This window comes from Diorhabda sublineata, chromosome 3, assembly GCF_026230105.1.
Source record: "Diorhabda sublineata isolate icDioSubl1.1 chromosome 3, icDioSubl1.1, whole genome shotgun sequence".
NCBI classification, from domain to species: Eukaryota; Metazoa; Arthropoda; class Insecta; order Coleoptera; family Chrysomelidae; genus Diorhabda; species Diorhabda sublineata.
In genome coordinates this window covers 10612379-10639149 of record NC_079476.1, presented here as the reverse complement: position 1 = coordinate 10639149, position 26771 = coordinate 10612379, and the positions used below count along the sequence as shown (strand labels likewise).

At 32.1% G+C, this 26771-nt stretch overlaps 1 protein-coding gene across 2 annotated transcripts; it reads left to right on the top strand.

Annotated features, from left to right (window-relative positions):
- Positions 1-870: 870 nt before the first annotated feature.
- On the top strand, positions 871-25699 carry LOC130440959 (odorant receptor 33c). Of its 2 annotated transcripts, none has more exons than XM_056774373.1 (6): positions 871-989; positions 22393-22620; positions 24599-24698; positions 24755-24856; positions 24913-25071; positions 25123-25699. In XM_056774373.1, exons 2-6 carry the CDS (start codon positions 22511-22513, stop codon positions 25180-25182), a joined length of 531 nt encoding a protein of 176 aa, XP_056630351.1. In that variant the 5' UTR covers positions 871-989; positions 22393-22510; the 3' UTR covers positions 25183-25699. The 2 variants fall into 2 exon arrangements, with proteins under 2 accessions (XP_056630351.1, XP_056630350.1); XM_056774372.1 differs by lacking the exon at positions 871-989 and adding an exon at positions 5501-5960.
- The last annotated feature ends 1072 nt before the right edge of the window (positions 25700-26771 follow it).

Sequence of the window (26771 nt, the reverse complement as noted above, 5' to 3'; positions counted from 1 at the left end):
TAATATTGTATCGGATTCGGTTTAATGTGGTTTAATTTAGAAAAAGATTGCACATATTCGGTCACTTCCAAGACGTTTTGAACAACTTTAACGTTTTAGTAACAATTACATGGTTATATAAGAAATATCTGTATTATTTCATATTTTCAAAAAATTAAAAATGCTACAAAAAGCTAGAAAAGGTTTAAATTTTGTTTGATGGACTATTTCGTAAATATTTATTGACCTGTAGTAACAATAGTTATAATCTCAGAAGCAAAAAACTATCTAATAAGGTAAAAATTTGCACTAGTGCGGGAAAGTGACACTTTCAAAATTAAAATGCGTGCGGAAAAGTGGGTTAAAACGCACGGTGGTAGAAAAATAATTTTACGAAAATCAAGGACGATTCCATACCTATGAAAGATAGTATTTTATTATTGTGTTTTAGAAGCATTTATTAACGTTTATATACCTTTGAAGCCGTTAAATCCTTATACGGCTGGTTTTGAGTGTATTTACCTAAAAAATTATTGAAAATTATAGCAATTTCTAATGAAACTTATTTGAATTGAGTTGAAAATGAATTTCGTGGTATAACTTCGGGTGTATTTCCCCTAATACCGATTTTAAAATCTCCAGATTTACACGTGGCTTTTATTTATGACATACTCGTATATGATAATGCTTTTGATAATATATGAAATTTACAATATCACATTTTTCTTTATTTTGCAAGCAGGTTCCATCTACTACTGGGTTAATTAGCAACAGAAATTATAAATGGATTATAAAGATTACATTTGTGTTGAAGTCGTTTAAATATTTGAAAAGATTTTGAGTATTACAATTTTTGTCAAGTATTTGTTCTATAGTGTTATTAAGGTTGGTGCTTGTCTTTATTGGTGAAATTTTTATTAGTCAGTTATTAGGTGTTATACAGTGAGTTGTGTCTTGCATAGTTCATATTGTGGGGGTTCACTTTTGGTTGTTTTATTAAACAACTGTGGGTAAGCTTGGTGTTGCCTATTCGTGACCTAGTTAATTTAATTTGGTGTGATCTTTCGTTGATTGACTGCGACCAGGATTTCACTTCCGGTTTCACATCGCGTAGTTTTGATTTCGATGTGGCGACAGTTTTTACACCTTTGATTTAAGTAATGACTTTATATCGTTGTACACTACCGTTTACACTTCTCTCGCGGTTTCACTAATCACTGCTCGTCGAGTATAGTGGTCGGCTTCTTCGTTTTCTCGTAGGACCGTATGAGAATGAACCCAATGTATTTCTAAACAATTATTCACTTGTTGTAACTTTGAGAATTCGACTCTAATTTAGAGTGCTATTGGATGTGTGAGATAAAATTTGTTCTTAAGTGAATGAATAGAATAGCGTATAATTCTCCAGTACAAACTAGTCATATTGAAATGAAATAAGTTTTTTGATTTTTATTCTACACGTATTTATGCTTAAAAATCTTAAATTAATTTATTATGAAATAAAACAACGCATGAAAGCTGCTAACTTGAAAGTTAACATTTTATTAAAAATAAATAGTCGTTCATCTTATTTTTTCAAAATACCCATAAAGTATCGACTTATACATATACATATATAGTATTTGCAGAGATCTCTTGTGTATGTATATAGTGAACGGCCAGTAAATAACGGCATCGGTTATTATAGTTTGTTACAGTGAAATATATTTAATTTATGAGTGTAAAAATGAGCCAAAATCAAAAAGAAACTAAAAAAAATGTCGTTACATTTCGCACTAATAAACAAGGTTCTATACCAAAAGAAATTTTATAAAAAAATAAAATTAAAAATTAGTTCTACCTGTAATGTGACCATATTCGTTGTATTAACACATCAAAATACTTTGAAATAATCTATTTATTAATAATAAAATAAGTAAGTTAAACGTGGTTTCAATAAACCGACGACCATACTTGAACGATCGGTAGAATATTAAGATATCTATCTCTCTACTTACCATTCTTAAATACTGAAAAATGTATGAAAGGTTATAATTATTGATAAGTATGGTCGTTAAAATCACATCTATATAAAATGAAGTACGTAATTTGATACCTCAATGGAATTGAAGTGTCCAAAACACAAAAAAAATATTTTTTTTAATAAGAAAGATTAATTTTTTCTCAGTTTTTACATCTCAAATACGTAGCAGTCATCAATTAAATTATTTGTAGTTGTATTAACATATACAAAATGAAGCTATAAATTTTACTTAAATTATTTAGGTCTTTTTCATCAGTTATAGCTTTTTCATTCTTATGAATGTGAACCATTTCTATAAATTCTATTTTCCGTGTATTAGATTCCTTTCCAAGAATTTTTAAATCTTTATAATTGAATCTATGTTTTTTGATATTTCATGGTTCGTTAATGCAGTTTTATTTTTTTATCGTATTGGTGACCTTTTAGTCTATTTTATAAATATTGAGATGTCTGCCCTATGTAGACAGCGTCGCAATTAATACAAGGCACTTGATATATAATATTACTTCTTTTGTTTTTTGGTGTTTTAGATTTTAATTTAGTGAAATATTTGGATAATGTATTATGTCCTTTATGAAATACTAATATCATATTTATTGAAATAATTCTATAATTGTTGGGAAAGTCCTTGTACTAGGGCCGGATTAAGCTAGGGGCTTGGAGGGGGCTATAGCCCCGGGCTCCAGGTCCAAGAGGGCCCATCATTTGGAAATCATTCTGTATTTTTTAATGTGTTGATGCCACAAATCTAAAGTATTGATACTATTTTGTGAATTTTTCCGGGGTTTCCGAATTCCTTAAGGGGGCCCCGTCATTATTTTAGCCCCGGGCCTTATAAATCTTAATCCGGCCCTGTCTTGTACGAAGGTAAGGAAAAATGTTTTATGTTTTGATGTTTCGTTTCTGTTTTGCTTTTTAATTGATTGTAGTATATGTTTATCCTTTTCTTGTATATGTTGTTTATCATCTTTTCTGGATATTATGTTCTTTTAATGCAGTTTCTGCTTTTTGACTACCTAAGCATCTGAATTCAAGATAGTTGAATAGATCTATTCTATCAGTCAAACTTATTATTTTTTGTATTGTGTTGTGACATAAGATGCCAAGAATTGAAGTTCAAATATCTTGAGGACCAAGTTGATAATTGATTCTATTTTTTGTTCGCTTTTGATTGTCAATTGAAGTTTTTCATGATATGAATTGGTTTTACTTGAAATTGTTTTGTAAAATTATTTCTTGGCAGTCTCAACATCGCTCTCATCAGAATTTACAACATCCTCTGTTTCATAAAATTCATCTTCATCGTTTGAAAATTCATTTTCGTTACAACTTACAATATTGGAATCGGAATCCAAATCATTTTCATCGTTTGGTAATTTTAAAGAACTGCTAGGATTCAATTTAAAACCAAATAATGAAATACCCATTGACCACTTGACATCAAAAGTATAACATAATTTTGTATTCAATTTTTCAAACATGTAGTTGCCAACAGCAGAGTACATATTTTCAGGATAATGATCCTTTGTTTGGTAAAACTCAAGTGGCTTACGTAGTTTTCTTTGTTTGATGTGGTTCATTTACGACAAAAGGAGAGTATAAAAGGAGATTTTATGTATTTCGGTTAAGTTTTCTGCAAGTTGTGCTGGTATAAACATCTAGTGGAGATAAAATGGTAAGTAAATATATATTTGTTTCTGCGTGGGATGTGCAGTGTCCAAACTTTTATGTTTGTTTCTGCGTGAGATGTGCAGTGTCGGTTCAACAACCCAACACAACCCAACCTGAGATGTGTTGGTTATTGTTGTTCCAAACTTTTATGTTTGTTTCTGCATGAGATGTGCAGTCTCGGTTCAACAACCCAACACAACCCAACATGAGATGTGTTGGTCATTGTTGTTCCAAACTTTTATGTTTGTTTCTGCATGAGATGTGCAGAGTCGGTTGAACAACCCAACATGAGATGTGTCGGTCATTGTTGTTCCAAACTTTTATGTTTGTTTCTGCGTGAGATGTGCAGTCTCGGTTCAACAACCCAACACAACCCAACATGAGATGTGTTGGTCATTGTTGTTCCAAACTTTTATGTTTGTTTCTGCATGAGATGTGCAGAGTCGGTTGAACAACCCAACATGAGATGTGTTGGTCATTGTTGTTCCAAACTTTTATGTTTGTTTCTGCATGAGATGTGCAGAGTCGGTTGAACAACCCAACATGAGATGTGTCGGTCATTGTTGTTCCAAACTTTTATGTTTGTTTCTGCGTGAGATGTGCATTGCCGGTTGAACAACCCAACATGAGATGTGTCGGTCATTGTTGTGTATAATTGTGTATATTTTAAATAGAGTATAATATGAAAATTGTGCCCTAGGCAGGCGAACCTATGCCCAAATAGTTGAAAATTGTTCCCTAGGCAGGCGAATCTATGCCCAAATTTGGAGTAATACTTTTCAAATATAGTTTTAAAACTGCGCTTAACAGAATCGACACGGCGAGGCATAGCAGAGTGAAAAGCAAAGTGATCACCATTTGTTAGTAAGCCATCATAATAGCTTAGTAGTTTTCCAGCCCGCCCACCCAATGAGACCAACAAAATACAAAGTGATTGACGAAGCCAACCTTAGGTCTGCACGTACAAAAAAACACAGTAGACATTGTTGTGGTTACTTATATATAATAGCTTAGTGGTTATTCCGTTATCCTAACTTTTAAATCAACATCCATCAGTTCGTCTTCTGCGATTGGTTTCTCTGATTTTTCAAACACTCATGACAACCAAATACTGCTGTAGGTAATTGACTGTTCTACGTTGTTCTAATGGAACGGTGGGAACATGTCAAGTTATTCAGAAAAACAGCGACCATCATCGGTCACGATCTTATAAAAGTCTTTTGAAGCACCGCTATTGAATTTTCTCAGCATTTCTTTGCACCAAGCGGCACGACCATTTTTTGAGCGATTGCTAATTATGCGGTATCCAACGCGAAAAAATGTTTTTGACAGCTAAATGTTCATGCAATATTGAATGTATGCGAGTGGAACTAATCCCTACGTATGCCTCAACCTCAATTTTGATATTGAACCGCGTTTCAGACAACTTCAAGTGTTAATGTAGTGGCAATAAATAATAGTGCATATAAATCTCAACCTTAGTTCCAGAAATTCTAATTTAAAGGAAAAAAGCCTGAAATTTTTTGTTTTATTATTGCTAGTTCAATAATGACGAGTATATTGTTAAGAAAAATGTACATGCTACAAAGTATCCACATCATGTTATCTGGAAATATCTTTGTTTTTTCGACTTAATTGTATTGTGAATAAATAATTTAAAATCTTATTATTGAGTAGAGGCTCTAATTAAATAATAATTATTGTTGTTTCTAACATGAACCCTAGCACGTGTCTTCTCGATGTATAATTAACAATTATACTTCATTTATAATTCATAATTCTAGAAAATATAAAAGATTAGCAAAGAAACGACAATCATTCATATAAAAATGAAGTCATTTTATAAAACGTACTACGAATCAACTTTTAAAATGTTGAAATATTTAGGGATTTGGTCACAAAACTTTGAAAAAAAAAACAAAAATAGTTATCTTACATATTGTGTTGCTACAAATTTCTTTTTTCTTTTTATGGCTAATTTCATACGATTTATTTCTATATTGAATCAAACAGATTTTAAGCATATTATTTCGCGTGCTTATGCATTTCCGTTATCTTGTCTGCCGGTCATGAAGTCTTTTTTCTTCTTCAAAAATCGCTCCGATCTTCAAAAAATTCAACAACATTTCAATAATTTCCAACCAGAGGACGATGATACCAATTTCATCATAAAAACTATGAAAATTTATCGCGTTTTAAAAAAATCTGCAGAGTGTTTAGCAGTTATGATCATTACAATCGATACAACAACAATGTTTTTTGGCTATTATGATGTTGTGCCATTGTGGTAAGTCACTATAAATATCATACTAATGGCTGTTTTTTAAAATTACTATATCTTAATAAGATCTTTGAAATATAATACTCATTTCCTCACTTTTGATAAAATTTAAATAAAAGATAAAAGATTTTAGCAAAGTATTGATCAAATGTTACTTAATGCGATGTTAAAATAGTTTGCAATAGTTTTTCATGAATACGGTGTTTGAGAAAAAATTGTGGAAAATCAATTAAAAAAATTACTTATTTTAAATGCTTACTTTGAAGTATAAGTATATATATTGGATGCCTAGATTCGTTTGTCGAAGTTGTTTTCGACAATGAAAAAACAAGTTTATAATATTGATAATCCGACAAAACCTTACAAGTCCAATGATGATTGTTATTTTTTATATTGTTATTTTTTATATTGATATACTTTATATTGAAATAATAGAAATAAATAGATTTGATTGTTTGTTAACTAGCCCAATGTCACAATATTTACTTTGACATCTTCAAGATTCTTACCAACACGATTCCCGATAGAATAATTTTATGACCTTTCCTGTCGCTGTAGCTCTTATCGTTCAGATTTCGTACACTCATCTTCTTCTCGTCTTCTTCTCTTTCTGTTCTCCTATGGAAACCACTTCATTATTTTTTTGGCAATCTTTCCTCCCCCATTGAGTTCATTTCCTCTGTTACTGAGTCGTTTCTGTCCTGATCTAATCTTGACGTTCTATTTGCTCTTCTTGAGTCGTCAATTTCATTGGCTTCTATTTTTTGCTTAGTTTCACGTTTCCGATTCAGTTATCGTTGTTTTCTTTTTAAGTATTCCACAGTATTCCATTTAGTGATTCAGCTATTGTTCTTGCTCTGTTTATTCTACATTTTATTTCTCTATCATTTCTTTCTTCTTTGTTAAAAATATTTATAGTTCTCACATCTCGCTATAATTTCGTTGTTTTCTAGTTGTACTGTACTGTCTTTTCTACGTTCCGATTTTCCGTATTCTACCTTCAATTTTCGTGCTATATATTCTATGTCATCCTGTCGTTTGCGCTTATAATTTAAATCTTAATTCCTATCCATTTCTTCTTTCAAGTGGTTAGAGCTTTTTGTTAGAAAAATTCAATACTTTTGACTTATGCTTTTGTTGACTGTGAAGGATTCTGATACTCTATTTCCGATTTTTACTGCAGACTTCATTATTATTATTTATTTTTTTTTCTAAATGGCCTTTGTATATGATTAATTTTTTCAGAAGCTTCCCATGATTTTGATATGGTATGTAATTGTAAGCCTTTCGTAAATCTATAAACACCTTGTCTGTACAAGACCTTTCAGCTCTAAACGCATTCTGTTCTTCTTCTTTGTAATAAGTGTATTCGTACTCTATTATATTCTTTGTTATTCTTGAATATACACTGCTCATTGTAGTTATTACTGATATTCCATGCCTCACCGATGAACGCTGCATTTTTTATGTATAGATGTTGTACAAATTTTATTTACTGTATATAAATAATCTCATGTTTTATCAGCAAATACTTGTAAAAATTATATATATATATATATATATATATATATATATATATATATATATATATATATATATATATATATATATATAATTCAAAATTATAGTTTTAAACTAATTACATTTATTAGTTTTGATTATTTGTAATAAACAGCCTTTTCTGTTTATTTTGATCCAGTCAAGTTGGATTTACCTGGTATTATTCAAGCACATATCAATTTATCCTAGTTAAATAATATTCCTATTTGAATAATCAGTCCTTTATCTAGTTTCTAGTTTAAATTGCTATTATTGAGAATATTTGTTTGATATTACGAATTCTATTAGAGCGGTAAGATAAAGTTTTATTCTGTAAGTTTTATAATTTATCCAATTGTTAACCTAAATTATTACTATGTCTAAAACCGCCGGTAGTCTTGATAATCCCCAGCAATAAGCTTAAGAGATGAATTTAAAAAATTGATAAGAAATAGAAGGGCATTAAACAAAAATTAACTATTCTAGAAAAATATTTAATATACAGGGTTCAGTTAAAAAACGAAGTTTAAATGATGTTGAATTAGGATCAAATACAGGGTTTAAACTATCAGTAGAATTCGATAAGGTACAATCAGAAATTGAATCTTTGTGCGAAGAAGATTTAGAAGACCATTATAAGGATCGGGAATATTTTCAAAATAGATTCTATTTCGTTCAAGACTTTTTGTCCCCGTATATAAATAATGAACGCAAATCTATTGCCATTATTGAACAGCAAAGTTCACAATCTTAATCCTTCTCAATCACATGTTGCAGCTCCATCCACAATTACTGATTCTCTACAAAAGGTTTTGCGACCTAAAATAAAATTGCCTACATTTTCTGGAGATTATGAGCAGTGGCTCATCTTTAAACTAAATTTCACTTCCATCATTATGAGCAATGTAAGGTTGACAGATTTACAAAAATTCCAATTTTTAAAAGCTTCATTAGAAGATAAGATAAGAAGATAAATTCGATAAAAAACAGTTTCTGTTAGATACGTATTTTCAAAAAATATTTAAAATTCAACAAATTAATAAAGAAAATTTCTATCAGTTTAGAAACGTGTAAGATCAGTTAACCAAACATATCACATTAAAAGTTTAAATTTAGATGATAAAACTTTGTTAGATAGTTTCATTATTCATTTAATGTCAAATAAATTGGATGATACTAGTCGAGAGATTGGAAAGATATTGAACATAATTCAGAACTACCTACCTTAGAGGAGTTAATAGTTGATCTTCAAAAGAATACGAGTCTTTGGGTCATATGACTAAAGTAGATGATGGTAAGAGCTCAATTTCCATTTCCTATATTTTGCCACATCATGGCTAGAAGAATCGAGCTTAACTACTAAACTGGGGACAGTATTCGATGCAATCTGTGTTAGCTCCACTGGTTGGTCCTTGAACGATTTACAGTATGATGGAGATAAAGTCCAAAATGATATCATAAATATTCTACTTCGTTTTAGAACTTATACATATGTCGTCTCGGCTGATGTTTCTAAAATGTTCAGATCAGAGTTTTCGACTTATCGATTAAATACTGTATCGTATGGAACCACGTCCGCATTGTCTGTATTGTCTGTATAAGAAAACTCGCTGCTGAGTATATTCATGAGTATCCTGGGGCGTGTGAAATTATTTTAAAAGAGATTTACGTAGATGATCTTTTGACGGGATCTAATGATCAACATGAACTTACCAGTTTTAGTAAAGAAATATATTCAATTCTAGAGTTAGCCCATTTTATTTTGAGAAAATGGATTTCCAATTACGCGCAGATATTCAATTTACAATATTCAAATATTTCCAATGGTGTATTGAATATAGGTAAAAAAGGAGGTTGTAAAACCTTGGGAATTCAATGGATGCCTACAACTGACACTTTGCAATATAATACTGAACAATTCACATACAATAACAAAATTACTAAATAATCACTAAAAGGTACATACTATCTAATATTGCTCAAATTTACGACCCCTTACGCCTTTTAAGTCCAATTATAATCACTTCAAAGATCATTATTCAACGTTTGAGGAGTCTGACACTATCCTGGGATAGTGATATTCCTAGTGATCTTGAAAAATTATTTTTGAAATTCTATAGTAGTTTAAACCAACTACAAAACTCTAATATTCTTAGAAATTGCATACTTAAGGACTTCAATCTTATTGAATTGCACTGTTTTTGCGATGCGTCAAAGGATGCATATGCAGCTGCTGTATATTTAAGAAGCAGAAATTATAACAATGAATTCCAGTCACATATATTATGTGCTAATAGTAAATTATCTCCTCTTAAGACTATTACAATTCCCAAGTTAGAACTATGCGCTTCTCTGCTAGGAGCTGAATTGGTTGATCTTGTGAAAGAGGCACTTTCACTACAAGTTCCGATATTTATATGGTATGATTCACAAGTGGCTCTTAGTTGGATTAGAACAGAGCCTAGTTTGTTACAAGTTTTTGTATCGAATAGAGTATCCAAAATTCAATCCTTAACTAATTTAGAAGATTGAAGATACATTAACACCAAAGAAAATCCCACAGATCTAGCCTCTCTTGCTATTCCTGTAGAAATTTCACTCAATTCCACTTTGTGGTGGACAGGACCTGAATTTCTTAAAAATTCTGGTTCTAATTTTATAAACACAGACCAAATAATATCAATTGACCAATTATTACCAGAGGTTAGAAAGAAAACTGCTATATTACAAGTTGTGAATAAAGACTACTTTCCTCTATTCACTAAATATTCGTGTCTATCCAAGTTGAAACGAATCACCGCTTTATGTATTCGATTTATGTGTAATCTCAAAAGAAACATGGATAATGAACCTCTAGTCATTGGTCTCATTACCGTACATGAACTGGATAACGCCAACATTTCACTCCTACGTCTCACTCAATTTGAAACTTTCAGTTCAGAGATTACAGTGTTATCCAGAAGTTCCCTATTATACAAAAAAACATAATCTTTTTTCCTTAACGCCCTTCATTATGATACAGGACTTATGCGAGTAGGAGATCGCCTGAAAAATACTTATCTGAGATATGATCTATTAGATTCAAATCATCCATATACTAGATTAATTTTTGAGCATAAACATAAGGCTCTCCTGAAACCAAGTTCTCTATTATTATTAGCCTCAATTAGACAATTCTATTGGTCTATCAAAGGTCGTAATCTTGCAAAGAAAACTGTTAAGAATTGTTTAACATGTTTTCGATTTAATCATACTCCATTAGTTTCATCTATGTCCAGTCTACCAGATAGCTGATTAAGATTCAAATTTCCCTTTGAGATACCGGTATTGACTATACAGGTCCCTTTTTCATCTTAAACAAACAAGGAAAAGGGGCCAGGGTAACAAAATGCTATCTATGTATTTTTGTATGCTTTTGTACATTTAGAAATCATATATAATTTAACTACAGAGAACTTCCTAGATGTCTAACATGATTTACCTCTAGAAGAGGTCTTCCTGCAATTATTTGATCCGATAATGGCAGTACCTTTGTAGGAGCCAGAAATGAGTTGAGAGAATTAGGTAAATTCTTAAGAGTATACAAAGGTTCAATTAATGACGGTACCAACGAAAAGGGCATAAACTGGATGTTTATACCACCATATACACCAAATTGTGGCAGCTTCTGGGAGGCCGCTGTAAAAAGCGCAAAACATCATTTAAAACGAGTACTTATTAGTAGGAATGTTACTTAGACCGTACAATAGACCGCTATTTGCTATGTCAGACGATCTTAATGATTTAATGCCAATTACTTCTTCCCATTTACAAGTGCTAATACGAAACGACAAGCAACCCCCTTACAACTGGCCTATTGGCAAAATTTCCAGACTAATCCATAGTAATGATGGTGTCGCCCCTACTGCAGAAGTTAAAATGATGAGAGGAAGTGTGTTGAGATCAGTCACCTGTGCAAACTGCCCTTGCAAGATGAGAAAAATAATTAAACCAGTGTTAGCTTATTGGTTATAATAGTGTTGACAACAATATTTACTTTTTTTGGAGGTACCCTTCAAATAATTGTAGAAATTAAAATTGTGGCAAAGTCGCTTATAACGGTGAGACATTGGGAGAGGAGAGTTCGAGTTTGTACTTAGAACGAGAAACAAGTCTAGAAATACAGTCCGCTAAACCTATTTCGGAATATATTTTCTTCCACTTATTAAATATTTGAGTCAGCAATTCAAACAGATGTGATGTGATTTCCAGTCTTCGGGTATATAAGGTGTTCCCGAATGAGTAGATGACGTGAAAATAATGCCGTGACATGAAAAAAATTTCTCATACAACTCCTCGTTTCTGAGTTATAGGTCTTTAAAGTTGCGTATTATAAATCATAATTATACATTATAAATTTTTAATGGATGATTACGATGTCCATATAGTGTGTTTGATGAAATAAATAATTCTAGACTATTATCTGAAGGCTAGGTGCGCCTCATGCCCAATGGTTGACAATCCGTAACTTTTACAGGGACAACCTATACAATCTGAAGATAGGAAAAATAATTTTTCAATATTTTTGTCAGGAGATATGTAAATGCTTAGATCATGCCAAGGAAACCGTTCGCGATAAAGAGACATTCTGAAAAAAATTATTTCTTGAAAATACTTATATGAGGTATTAAAAAATAATAAAACATTTCTAATTGAACTGAATACTGTCATACATCGTGTTACATACGTAAGGAAAAAATTGAAATGTAGAAAAATTTTATTTGTTTGCTACAACTTATAAAAAAAAATTGTGTGTGTCAGATCCGACGCACGACTGGAGTTTACTCCTTAAGTTCGATAGTCTAACCAGACGCAAAAAGAGTTTATTTAACTTAAAAAAGATTGATACTGTATAAAAGGGTGAATTTGTTAATTAATGAAAATAATATACATATATAAATATATATTTATTCAATTTATTCATTTCATATACATTTATTATAACTAATCGACAAAATATGCAATGGAAAAATCAAAGTGAATAACGAAATTCTTTATGTACGTCGACTTATAACACCTAGTGAAAGATTACTACTATCGAACGTCTATCCAACTATACCTCATACAATTATCGAAAAGGAACTCAGACAATTGGGCCTCCATCTGTCGTCTTCCATAACATTCCTCAAAATCGGTACTTCTAACCCAAACTTTAAACACATTCTAAGCTTTCGCCGTATTGTTTACATATCTCCCACACAAATTACAATACCTACCTCGATTCTTATTAATTTTGAAGGTACTACATACCGAATCTTCTTAACGCATGATAGCCATTTGTGTTCTTTATGCAACGGATCAGGACATAACTCTAATAATTGTCAGAACACATCAATAAACACTACATCCGACAATACATCATTACCAATGGACACTAATACAACAAGATCAAAAAACATCGTCAATCAAATCTACAACAAACCTTCAGATTCGAACTCGACCACAACAAACCTAACAAATGTGAATAATCAAACAGAAGACATAACATATAGCTCCTACCAACCTCAAACATACCACTCAATCCACAACCGATAGCAGAAATTCTAAAAAACTAACCATATCAGCAGAAATACACATGGATACAGATACAACGAATACAAAACGCACCTTATCTGAGATCACAACTCCACCTTCACCTACACCACAAACAAAGGATACATTTAATAAACCAAACAAACAAACATTTAAGAAAGCGAAAAAGATAGTAAACAACAAATCAAATACACAAACAAGTACTTTCTACAAATTAATGAAGTCAGCACAACAAATATTTGAAAACGAAAGCCAAATCTTAACTTTCGCGGAAGCCGTTGATTTCTTCGAAAATGCAATAGGAACAAAATATCCATTAAGTATATCAAAAATATATACAGAAGATACAAAAAGCTTCTTAAAACTACTCGCACACATGCATCCATATTTTACAAACAAAAGAATGAAAAGCATCAGTACAAGAATCAGGAAAAAAATCATGGGACAGCTAAATTTACACCCGTCAACTATCGCACAAGAAATAGAAGACTACTCTGAATCATCAATTGAATCATCGCAGGAATAATGACTAATAATAACTCAATTTTACAGTGGAATCTAAGAGGATTCTACAGAAGATTCGAAATGCTTAAAAACCTTCTCTCCGAACTATCACCAAACATAACATGCTTACAAGAAACCAATTTTAAAAATCAACATTATTACAACTTGAAAAACTACACCTGCTTCTACAAAAATAGAACGTAAAATGGAAAGGCATCTAGAGGTGTAGCAATATACGTCCACAATAAATGCAACACACAACAAATCATTTCTATAGCAAACAATATTGAATTAATAACTGTAGCAGCTGATATACCACAAAGAATATATATATATCCTCTCTATACATACCCCCAGACCAAAATATCGATACGTCAGAACTTGAACAAGTTCTAAAACCTCGATTGATTTTAGGTGATTTTAACGCTCACAATACACTATGGGGATCAAACTATACCACAGCCCGAGGCAAAACAATTGACAACATGATAAATTCCCTAAATCTTAACATCTTAAATGACGGAAGACCAACAAGAATTGACATACACACAGGAACATGCTCAGCCATTAATATCACCCTGTGTGAACCAGCCCTGACTCCCACATTAACTTGGGATGTAATACCATATTTATTTGGAAGCGATCATTATCCTATAAAGATTTCCTATACATCAAAACTCTCTGATAATAATAGCTTACCAAACCCAAAATGGAATCTAAAAAATGCTAATTGGGAAAAATTTAGCGAAACAGTTGAAACGAAGATTAACATTACAAATAACCAGCCAATTTTAAATGTAGAAAATCTCGTAGAAACCTTCACATCTATAATCGTAGATGCTGCCAAAACACCCATAGGATATACTAAAATATTATTAAACCATAAACCACTACCTTGGTGGAACAAAGACTGTCAAAACGCAATCAGAATTTATAAGTCCTCTTTTAACAAGTTTAAACGTAGAAAATTTAATTGAATATAAAAAACAAAAAGCGCGAGCGAGATATATTATGAAGAAGAGTAGACAGGAGTCATGGATTAAATTCGTATCTACAATAACATCTTCAACTCCACCATCCTTAGTTTGGCAAAATATTCGGCAGATGTCTGGAACAAAACAATCCCCAAGAATTCCATTTTTAGTTAAAAATAACACTCTGATCACAAATTCAAGTGAAATAGCGGAAGCATTAGCTTCATAATACGAATATAACTCTAATGATTCAAACTATGATGCAAAGTTCATAAAGAATATAAAAAATATCGAAGAAGAAATTTTGGAAGATTTTAGTGAAGAACAATCAAATCCTATTAACTGCGCGTTCAGCCAAATAGAACTTTATGAAGCTCTGAAATCACAAAAACATACTGCCCCTGGTGCAGATCAAATACCAGTAGTATTCCTACAAAAACTTTCAGATAGCACCAAAAACTACCTATTAAAACTGTATAACTACATTTGGACTAATAAAGTCTTTCCTTCAAGCTGGCGCGAAGCTGTGATAATCCCACTTTTGAAACCTGACAAAATAAGAACCAAACCAGAGTCTTACCGGCCAATATCCTTAACGAACGTCCTATGCAGGATTATGGAGAAAATGGTTAATCGTAGACTACTCTGGGTACTAGAACAAAATAATTTATTGCCACCAGAACAAAGCGGATTTCGCCAAAATAGGTGCACAGCTGATAACCTGATAGACCTAGAATCCGAAATAAACGAAGGTTTTGCCAATAAACAAGAATGCATAGCAGTATATATGGATATCACCAAGGCATATGACATGGTTTGGAAATACAATATAACCTCAAAACTACAAAAGTGGGGTCTATGAGGGAACATTCTACACTTCATAAAAAATTTCCTGACAGACAGATACTTCTAAGTGAGATTAGACAGAAGCCTATCAGCTAAAAAACTACAGAAGAATGGGATTCCACAAGGGTCTACAATAAGTACCACTCTATTCCTGATTGCTATTGACAAATGCTCTCCGCTAGTCAAAGGAAGATTATACGCCGATGATTTAGTACTATTTGCAAAAGGGAAAAATATAACCACTATCCAAATGCATTTACAAACCGTACTCGATAACCTAAGCAACTGGTCTAACATCAACGGATTGAAATTCTCGGAAACTAAAACAAAATGTATTCTCTTCTCCAGAAAGTACATACAAGAAAAACCTATATTAATCTTGAATAGTCAAAATCTAGAGTTCGTATAATATATAAAATTTTTGGGCATAACTTTTGATAAAAAACTCACCTGGAAACAACATATTGACTACCTTAAGAAAGTCTGTCAAAATGGTCTGAATCTATTGAAAACGATTGCCAGCCACAAATGGGGCGCGGATTCCACCTGTCTGATAAATCTATATAAGGCTCTTATAAGATCAAGGATCGACTATGGCTCCATAGTTTACGCATCATGCGAGAAAACACACCTCAAGCAATTTGACGTATTAGAAAACACTGCACTAAGAATCGCCACCGGCGCATTTCGAACAACACCGATAGAGTCTCCACTGTCTAACTGGAGAACCACCCCTTCGACTGCGAAGAATGCAACTTAGCATAACCTACGCAACATCAGTATTATCAAATAGAAATAATCCAGTTAATTACAACATCAAAACAGATCGCTTTAACAATTTATTCGGAAACAAACAAACAACGATTCCCTTCTACGAAAGAATTCGCCAATACACAAACATCTTGACAATCGAACTACCAGTTTTCTTTCCAACCAATATAAAAACTCCTCCCCCTTGGATAATCCCTATTCCTACCATCAACGTTAATTTGAGTTACTACAAAAAAGAGGAAACAAATCACCCCCTTATAGTTCAATCATTTCGCACCCTCGTTGAAGAAAACCTCAAAGAATACCATCTTATGTACACTGACGCATCCAAAACACCTAATGGCGTAGGAGCAGCAGTTATACTAGCAAACGAAAATTTTGCATTCAAGCTATCTCCTCACAATAGCGTCCACACTGGCGAACTTTATGCCATATTTCAGGCATTAACAATCGCCAGTAGATATGAATATGAAAAAATTGCAGTAATTACTGATTCTATGAGCTCCATCAACACCATTAAACAACTCTTTCCCAAACACCCACTAGGTTCCCTTATTAAAACCCAACTATACCTCCTCCACCAATCCAAAGCGTGCGTCCAAATTATCTGGGTCCCATCGCACACCAATATCCCAGGAAACGAAAAAGCGGATCAATACGCCAGAGAAGCAGCAGATAACAACAAAGCAACAATTGTGCGCGAAGTGATGGTCATTTCAAAGCGGCAATAAAAGCGAAAGCTCAGTATAAGTGGCAAAGTGAGTGGAACAGGTCGCAGTCAATATTGAAAACCATCAAACCATACGTTAAACCATGGAAAGGTAGCCCAAAAAGTCGCGCAGATCAAATAAAAATCGATCGCTTAAGGCTGGGTCACACTAAAGCAACACACTCCCATCTATTTAATAGAGAAAATCCACCGATATGGGAAACTTGTAACGAGAACCTTAATGTTGAACATTTATTGTTAAACTGTCGAAAGTACAGAAATGAAAGAATACTTAACAATTTTCCAGACAATATAACCACCTTACTCAATGAAAATTGTAATAATGCAAACATAATTAAGTATTTGAAAGACACCAAATTATATCACAAACTATAATTGACATGTCGCTAATAACCTTTGTAGTTGAGGCGACAATAAATTTAAAAAAAAAATATTGGGTTAATCATCTAATTTTATGTGTTGTTTTCAAATATATATTTATATGAACTACATCGATAATTATTAAAATATTTAATAAATACAAATTGCACATGCTCAAACATATAATACATGAATTATAACGTACCTTGCAACCACGTGTTCGTTAGATGTTCCGGCAATATCATCTACACCTCTTTCTGCCATAGTTATTTGAAAATACTTTCAGTTCACTTTAGCGGAACACAATGATAAAAATTAAAATGTCACAATAACAATATTAATTATTGACATTTATAATAAAAACAGCAATATAAGTATGTTGGCACTGACAAATTAGAAAGTTGCGCATCATAGGGTGCGCACCAAAAACGTAACGAGGTCATTCATCGATAGATTTTACTCCTCACATTTTTCTCATACCGGGCCCCTTATATATGCAAATCGATTCTTAAGGAGTAAACCCCAAAAAACTATAATAAATGCTGGAAGTGAACACCTTGCGCTTCTACATATTTTTGGAGATATTTCTTTGAACTTGGAGCATTTCAGTTTCTGTCTTGCATTGTATTTAATTTAGAGGGACATGGTGTGTGGCCATATAAATGGACCTATCCGATCAATCCACATATTAGGAAAAATGTTATTAAAATGATTTTTCACATCATTTAGGAAGTCTGTACTCCAGAAGAGTGTAGAATCCAAGGTGACACTTCGAACATTTATTACATTTTTTTTTAATTTGATAAGTTGTAGGCTCAGCAACAAAATTTTTCTATATGCCAATTTTTTCATTATGCAAGTAACACGATGTTTTTTTAATCATAATTTATCATAATTTCCTTCAGAATGTCTCTTTATGGCGAATGGTTTCCTTGGTATGTACAACGATCTAAAAATCAACATTTCTCCTAAACCATAAATTTTATCGAGTAAAACAAAGAGTACTTTTTGTTAAAAAATCGACTAAAAAATTCATTTTTGCTATTTCAGGTTGTACAGGTTATCCCTGTAAAAATTTGCCCAATGGATTGTCAACCATTGGGTATGAGCCGCACCAAGCCTTTCGTCAAATATACTATATGGGCATACGTAATTATGCATTAAAAATTCGTAATGTTCGGATGTATACTTCAGAAAATATACTTAAATATATGTTCCGATTTACTGGAAATCAAATTACATGACATTTATATATAAAAAACGCAGCATTTACCGTGGAATACAGCACTCACGACAATCAAGTACACAACCACAGTCTTTCCTATTCTTTCTAGATCTTATAATCGTAAACCCATGTATGTAATACTTCTTTGTGGACAGTTTAAACGGAAAGAAATGTCCCACCATCAAGGTGCTGGCAATATATTATTTTCTCTCTCTGGCCAGATACCTCATTCGGGTTGCGAAGCTTGAGAATGTACAAAACTGAGCTGGAACATAGAACAGAAAACGCGTTACTATTCTGTCTTCGTTAGTGGGAGCAGCTTCTACTTATAGAAACTGCCCATATAGAATTATTAGATACATACATGCGTAAACTTCAGTATTATGAAGCATGTTGAACGTTGAGGTAAATAATAACAAGTGGCAAAACATAAACAAGTAAGCAAATTTTTCAAGATTTTTTCTTACAATTTGTACGTTATTGAATTTTCTAGCGGAATGTAACTAAGTTCCAGTAAAATAAACAATAATGATAGGCGATAATAACATCCCTTAATACATCAAATAATGAGTTTTGAGAATCCCGCTACTTCTCTCAACGCTCAACGCATGGGTCATCAGTGGTCGATCTGGGGGATCGTCGTGAGTGCTAGTAACCTTGTACTAGAGCATTTTTGTTTATAATGCGCATGTTCTGGTTCAATGTGGACTGTTTATCCTCTTGATTAATGGTTTTGTTCATTAAACGCAATGCTTCAATTAATTTTGCTTGACACAAAAACAATAAGTTTTAGTTGGATATTTGCTTTAGTTGATTTACAATTGTTCCAGACCGGCTTAACTCGAAAATACCAGCGGACAAAAAAATGCATTTTAATTGATGATAAATGATTGCTGATGAACTTGCTATGGCCGTCCAATATGGTTGGTTTTGTACTCCACATTTTCCACTTTACAATTTACGTGGGTAAAGCGCTGATTGGATGGTCACGTCCACGTTAAGAATTTTATTACTTTTCTATGCTATAAGGTGCTTTCCACTAAGCTTTCACGGCGCCTGAAATACTCTTGAACGTTCCGTATAGAAACTACGATCGTTGTTGCCACGGCGAGAATATCACTTATTATGTCATGACTAACGTTCACGACGACACTTAAATCGAAGTAAGCGTTGAAAAAATTAGCGGAATTTTCAAAGCAACGCAAATTGCAATCATGAGAATCTCATCATTTAATGCAGTATGGGATATATTTTGACTAAATTATAACATAACTTTCTCTTTACTTTTTTTGTTTTGAAATTCATCAATATTTATCTCAACACTCAAAACGCATCGTACGCCCCTCCACTTGGGTTTACGATTATAACGCTCTGGACTAAGTTTAACGGGAAATGTTGTGGTCGTGATTTTCTTCAGTGCTTAGTCGAATTCACCAATAGAAAGGGAAACAAATATTAACAGTGACCATTAGTCATGACGTCATTAGTGACGTTCTCGATGCTACCACAACGATCGTGGTCGTCATGTGGAACGCCAAAAATATTATTTGAGACGCTGTGAACCAAATGGAATGCACAAAGATAATAATAAAGTTGTTCTAAACGAAATTCCCTATTAATACAACAACCAAACCTACAGTTAGCAATTCTAAATAACCAAAGAGTTCAACATCTGCTTATATTGAGAAGAGTTATAAATAAATAATTGTTTTTTCTTATAATTTGTATTTTTTTATTTGACAGACGAAACAAAAATTCGAAGATCGAGAACAATTTTCCGTGAGCTGTTCTGAAAATACCACCTTTATATCTTTGTAATAACATATGAGAACAAGATGTTTCTAGATAACTACAATAAATATTTTTTTTTGTACAACTGTCATTAAAAGTGACACTTGTGAAGTGTAAAGTAAATGTGGAAGTATGTTAAAAATATTAAGCGTGTTAAAAATACTTTTTTCTACGTCCGTTATAATATTCACGTTTTTTTGTTCATTCATAAAGAATGTAATTTCTGAATCGGTCAAAAAGTGTGAAAAAAAGTACCGTAGCGGTTCATTTTTTCACGCTTTTATCTGTCACACTTTTATTTCTTGATAAATCCGTTTTGTGTGTAATTAATAGGAGTGTAGTGTTATTATTAGTAATGGAGAGTAAAAGTGAAGAAAGCTTAAACTGCACACCAGAAAATGTTGTTGAATCGGGCAATTACAGCGACTATGAATCTTTTCCCTGAAAAATCCAGGGAATAGTATTTAAAGGAATATAATTCTTTTATGGAGTGGCGTACTAGAAAAAGCATAAACAGCTTCACAGAAAGAGTGTTACTAGCTTACTTTAAAACTAAATCTAAAATGCGGAAGTCTTCATAACTTTGGTCGATTTATTCAAATATGAAAGGCACCCTTATGGTAAGTAACGACGTAGACATCAGTAAATACTCGAAACTCATTGCATATATGAAAAATAAATCAGTTGGCTGTAGACCCAAAAAATCTAAAACATTTGCCCGTGAAGAAATTAATAAGTATGACAGCAAAAAAATTTATTGTAATATTGTAATATTATTTGTAACATCTTTCAGGCTATTTTAGTATTAGGAATCGCAGGAGTTCTGCGGAGGGAGGAATTATATAAAATGAAGTCTAACGATATTAATAATACCGGAAATGTTTTAATTATCACAGTACCTGATATAAAAACTCATGTTCAACGTCGATTTACTGTTATTGGTGAAATATCTGACAATAGATTACACTTAGTGAACATTTATAAAAGATATAAAAACTAACGACCCACAAATATCAAAACAGATCATTTCTTTCTGCAGTATAGAAATGGAAAATGCCAAACCCAAGTTGCAGGTATCAATACCTTTCAAAAATGTACTCGCTTATCGCAACTTTTTTGAATTTACCTAATCCAAAAAGCTACACTTCAAATAAAGAAGCACGGTGGGTGGAAATCCAACACAGTAGCGGAGGATTACGTAGACGACTTAATAAAAAACAAAATGGATTCCACAGTGAAAACTTTAACGGGAAAAACTAGTTCGACTTCAAGCAACAATGTAAATGTTCATGATCCTACTAACAATCCAATAAGTACTAATAAAACTATTGACGATGTTATTTCTTTGAACTCATTAAATGTTGTCAATTCAAGTACCAATAATAATGTAACTTCTTTTTCACTTCAAATTAATAAAGCTCACAGTTGTACTTTTAATATTACTATTACAAAATAAAAATTGATAACAGTTTTGTCGAATTTTTTTAAGTCTACGGAGGTAGAAAAATTTTTGTAGGAAACTTGTGAGTGAAGTATCTTATTTTCTCACTCGTAGGAATTGTAGCACTCGAGAAAATCGTGAAAAAAGTTGTGTGACTTGTTGCATAAATAACTATTACCACGGTTTTGTGATTATTTGAATATAAAAAAGCATTTTGATGTTCAATGTTAATCCAAATTCGCCTTTGTTATTATCAATATAATATATAATTTATTTGTGTTAAAAATCATTTTATTTTGTTCGTGAAATTGTTCAATTCGCTTCTGTCATTTCACAAACTTTTCCATTCACAAAATAGAACATTACTTTTAACACTCATATAAATAACTATTTTACGTGATTCATTAATAAAATCATTTTTTGATACTTTTGCTAGATAAATTTATTGTTTTTTCTCTCCAAGTGCACATGATATATAAAAGGATTTTCATTATAAGAGTTGCGGCGCCATATATCTTCACAGAAATACCTATTTGCGATTATTAGTTACCAATAAGTAATTTCAAAACAGAAATTTTCTCATGTCCCAATTAAGTTCCATAAAGGGGTCAGTTTTAGTTTCACTACAGAATTGAAGCATTCTGCAGAAACCAAACAATATTATCACTATATTTTTCGTGTTTCAGGTGTCCTGTTAACTCATCATCTCCTTTTAAAGAAATTGTTTACGTTTATAATATTATAGCTTTGACATATATAACTACAACTTACATTTATATTCAACTTGTCTGCTCGGCAGTATTTATGTTTATAGGGATGCAATGTGATTTATATTGTAAATGTCTGTCTAGAGTGGAACGTTTAGATGGAGTTTTACTGAAAAATTTGGTACAACGTTACGAAAATATAATAAGGTAATGTAGATACTTTAATCATAGAAAATGTTCAAATAAATTCTTTAATTTGAAAATGTGAATCAAAACCCAACTTCTCAGTTTTTACCACTGTTAGTGTATTTTTTTCATAAAATATAAATAAACATCTTATTCTTGGATACGTTAAAAGGCAAGACTAAAAAAATAAAAGTTTTTTTACGTACCTACAATTTGGTTTCATAAGGAAACTATGATCGGGTTAACCGGAAACTGATGGAGTAAATCGGGTATTTTTTGAACTTAAATTATTTATTCTCCTTCAATGGCTGTCAGCAATGGCTGTCAGCTATTAAATGTTATTTCAGCATAAAAATACCTTACTAGTATTAAACTTTTTTAGAAAGTCCACGTGTGGGGGTAAATCATCGATAACTGCTCAATAACAATTATTAAGCATCCTGAATCTATTATACAATTAAATAAATATCATTGAAGAATTAACGCATAAAAAACGATAAAATAAAAAGTAGATCATGTTTTAAATTTAAGAATTCCGCCGAAAATTGAACGCAACGTTCGGAAACTGTGATCTAACCTCGTTCTGTGCTAGGTCTACAATCCAGCCGATAGCTGATCTACCTGCACCCGGGTTATAGTTTGCGAAAATTCATGTAATGAACGAACTATGCAAAGCCTTAATTATTCGTACCTACCTACCTATATTTGCAACATTCGATGCCTACAAGGAAATTTCTGATTATGTACAGATCTATAAACCAGGATAGGAATTCTGACTAAACAAGTGAATTGAAATAAAAAACCATAATCAAAAATTATATTTATACTCCATAAATACATTTAGGCTTAAAACGAAAAAGAATTTCGATCCAGAAGATCCAGACCTGATGCGCTGAAGCCGCATGTTGCCACTCGGCTACATTTTTAATAAATCTGTCAAGTTTCTGTTATTTATCAATTGTAGAATAATAATCAGCTTATTATCCTCTACATTTTTACGTTAACTCTAGGTAGTGAAAAAATTTACCGTGGGATCTAATACCTGTGTGTGTCAAAAACAGCCACGAAATATACATCTGCATGAAGTATGGAGGGAAGAGAACAACCTGCGTATATAGAAAGTGTTTATACCAGATACTTTTTCAACTTTTCTCCCATAAGAGATACTCCTCCATCTCTCTACTCTCCATAGCTGGAAGGGAGTGCAATGTTGCCAGTTTTGTGTTATCATCAATCAAATGGATCATCAACGTGGGTCGTGAATTTCTGATCTCTTAGAAAATAGATAATCCATAAAATATTTGTTTGTTTAAGAGAGCAAGAAAAATATTATTTTTTGGGAGGGATTGTAACGATTTTTAGGATGGGTAAATCGTGTTAAAAGTTCTCACTGCATACCGAAGAAAATGATCAAAATAGTTTCACCCATGTTTCGGTTAAAAATAAAAAGCAATAACGTAAAGTTTTGTTTTTGATTCACTTCACTTGCATGATGATAAATATGATGGGCTAAGTAGCACATTTGCGTTCAATGGAACCAATTTGGCAACATTTCTAACGTTGTCATACACGTTGTTAACGTGTCCAAAAAACAGTTCTGGTAGAAATTTCTTTCATCTTAATTTGAAGATTTTTTTTATATCTACAAGTGGAATGGAAACTAATAATGAAGGAACATTTTGTAACGGCTCATTCAAACATGACCGTGAACTCTGATGAGTAAAATCAGCGCGCATCAGTAGCAGGAGATTTGGTATTTACACATGCTAGTTTACTGGCATGCTTTTTCGCATGCGATTTCAGTTGAGGATACCGTGGCTCTTTGAACGTAGCATACTTTTTCTTGTTGCCACTACTATATGTATCTATATACTATATGCCAGTGCCCATCAATCCTCTACTTACTGCTCCGTGATAATAAGTCTAATTTTTTTCCTACAAATCTCGACACAATCTGTACAACAGAAATTGATCTGTCGATATTCTTTTCTAATTTTAGGATTTTCGTTTTGTCTGAAAGAGTTTTTAGCGAAATATTTTTGGTTGAAATTATCTTCGTAACTTTGGGATTGTGTCTTAGACTTTTCGTAATTTCTATGGTAAGGAATAATTATTAAATCAATTATAACTGATTAATCTCAATTTTTGTTTACAGACAGAGAATTTCTTGGAACTCCCTATTCATATATCATCATTAATTCTCGCATGTCTTTTGATATTACTCCCTTGCTGGTTTTCAACTACTGTTAAAACAAAGGTAACTCAAATCTATAGAAAATGTTGTAGAAACAATTCAAAATTCAAAAATTTCAGAGCGACAGAATTTCTACAGCTGTTTATTCATTACCTTGGTACAATTGTCAATCTTTAAGAGTAAAAAAGGATCTGGTTCAATTTATTCGTATAACTGAAAGGCCAATTGAATTTACTGGGATGGGACTTGTCACTCTTTCTACTGATACGTTCATTAATGTGGGTAGTTATTTGATGAAATCTATATATTTTCTTAAAATATTGTTTCAGATGATGCGCACCACTTTTTCATTCTACACGTTTTTGGATTTTCTAAATCAACGAGAATAAACCTAGGAAAACGTTCACATACTTAATTAAAAATATTGCACATTTAATCTAATCGCACAATCACTGAATTACAAATAAACAATCAAATTAAAAATATGTCTTTAAATAATATATTTCATTCACAAGAATATACAAATTAACATTATTCAATAAAATATTTTATTTGCAGTTCCTTGGTTGATTTTTTATTGTTCACTCGCATGAATAGATAGTTATGAGTATAATCGAATAATAGATAGAGAGAGAGAGAGAGAGAGAGAGAGAAATGCTTTATTACCAAAAAATTGTTGCAATTTGTAGACAAAATCTTGTAAAAACTAAGAAACAAACAAAAAAATAACTAAATAAAGATACAAATAAAATAAAATTACAATATACAGAAGAAAACACCAATGGGTAACAAAATTATAGGTACAAGTATAAGTACACTAATATTCAGATAATTTTTTTTGTTAATTTGAAAAAAATTAGGTAAAGATGTTACACAATGGAACAAAACACCTCCTAAAATTTCAAAAATGCGTCCCCATAATATTCTAATGAGATTACCGGGTGTTGTTGGAAATGATGCAAAAAACGCCAAAACATAGCTCGAATGCTGGAATTTATTTTTTACGGACTCCATTTTAGATTTATTACTAAATATACTAATCAACACATAGATAATGTACTTCAGAGATTTGCTAGGGAAAGAAATTACAGACCTACACACAAAGCTGAAATTAGAGGATTTATAGGGCTATTATATTTGCTGGGTGTATTCAAAAGAGCTCATCAACGACTTGGCGATTTCTGGGCAACCGACGGTTTAGGAATAAACATTCCGACAACACTTTGCCAACATCCTTAAGCAATTCAAGCTCACACTTTGTGTAACGCAGCATTGCATCAAAAGTATATCCGGGTATTGTATAGTACCATGCGGGATCTAATCCATAAGATTTGTAACACTTTTCCCTAAATTGTTCAAAAACACATGCGAGCAATAAAATATCAGTTTTCATGTATAAATCTGAAAAATTTCCAAGTGTTTTTATATCAAAGTTTTGCCATATTTTTAGCGCATGACGCACTAATATGTTTGTCATATAATTTATTGTAGAATTTTTCTATCGCGGGTAGCTCAGTTTCGAGTAGAATCAATATAATCATAGGGAAAGACACCTTTTCGTGTCAAAAGTTCAAATTTCTCAGAGTCCAAGTCAATGAATTCTTTTTTTAAATTTAAAATTATTGTTATCTAAAGAGTGTACCAACTCATCCAGAGATGATCCCAAAAATCTAAATGAATCAATAAACCTAAATTTTATTTGTTATGTCGTCTGTTAGCGTAAAGGGTATATATTTTTCTTTGTTTATTGGTAGTACGTATATATGAACTTGCGTCCATATATCTCTTATCATTAAATGTGAATCGTATCCGCTAAGATTATGAAATACTACAGGTACCATGTATTTTTTCTGATAATTTAAATTACAACTTTGATGAGCTCAACCCCGTTTATGCCCCGTAAAATGATCATGATCCAGTACAATTATATCTGACTTTGAAAACTTCTCTTCACCAATGTGAGAGTGACTTATTGATG

Bases quoted from the DNA above. Each gene is read 5' to 3' on its own strand.
- LOC130440959 (XM_056774372.1), top strand. From the start codon at position 5,503: ATGAAGTCATTTTATAAAACGTACTACGAATCAACTTTTAAAATGTTG. The intron at 5,961-22,392 runs GTAAGTCACTAT...TTCGTGTTTCAG, and splicing joins TATGATGTTGTGCCATTGTG to GTGTCCTGTTAACTCATCAT. The intron at 22,621-24,598 runs GTAATGTAGATA...TTCTAATTTTAG, and splicing joins CGTTACGAAAATATAATAAG to GATTTTCGTTTTGTCTGAAA.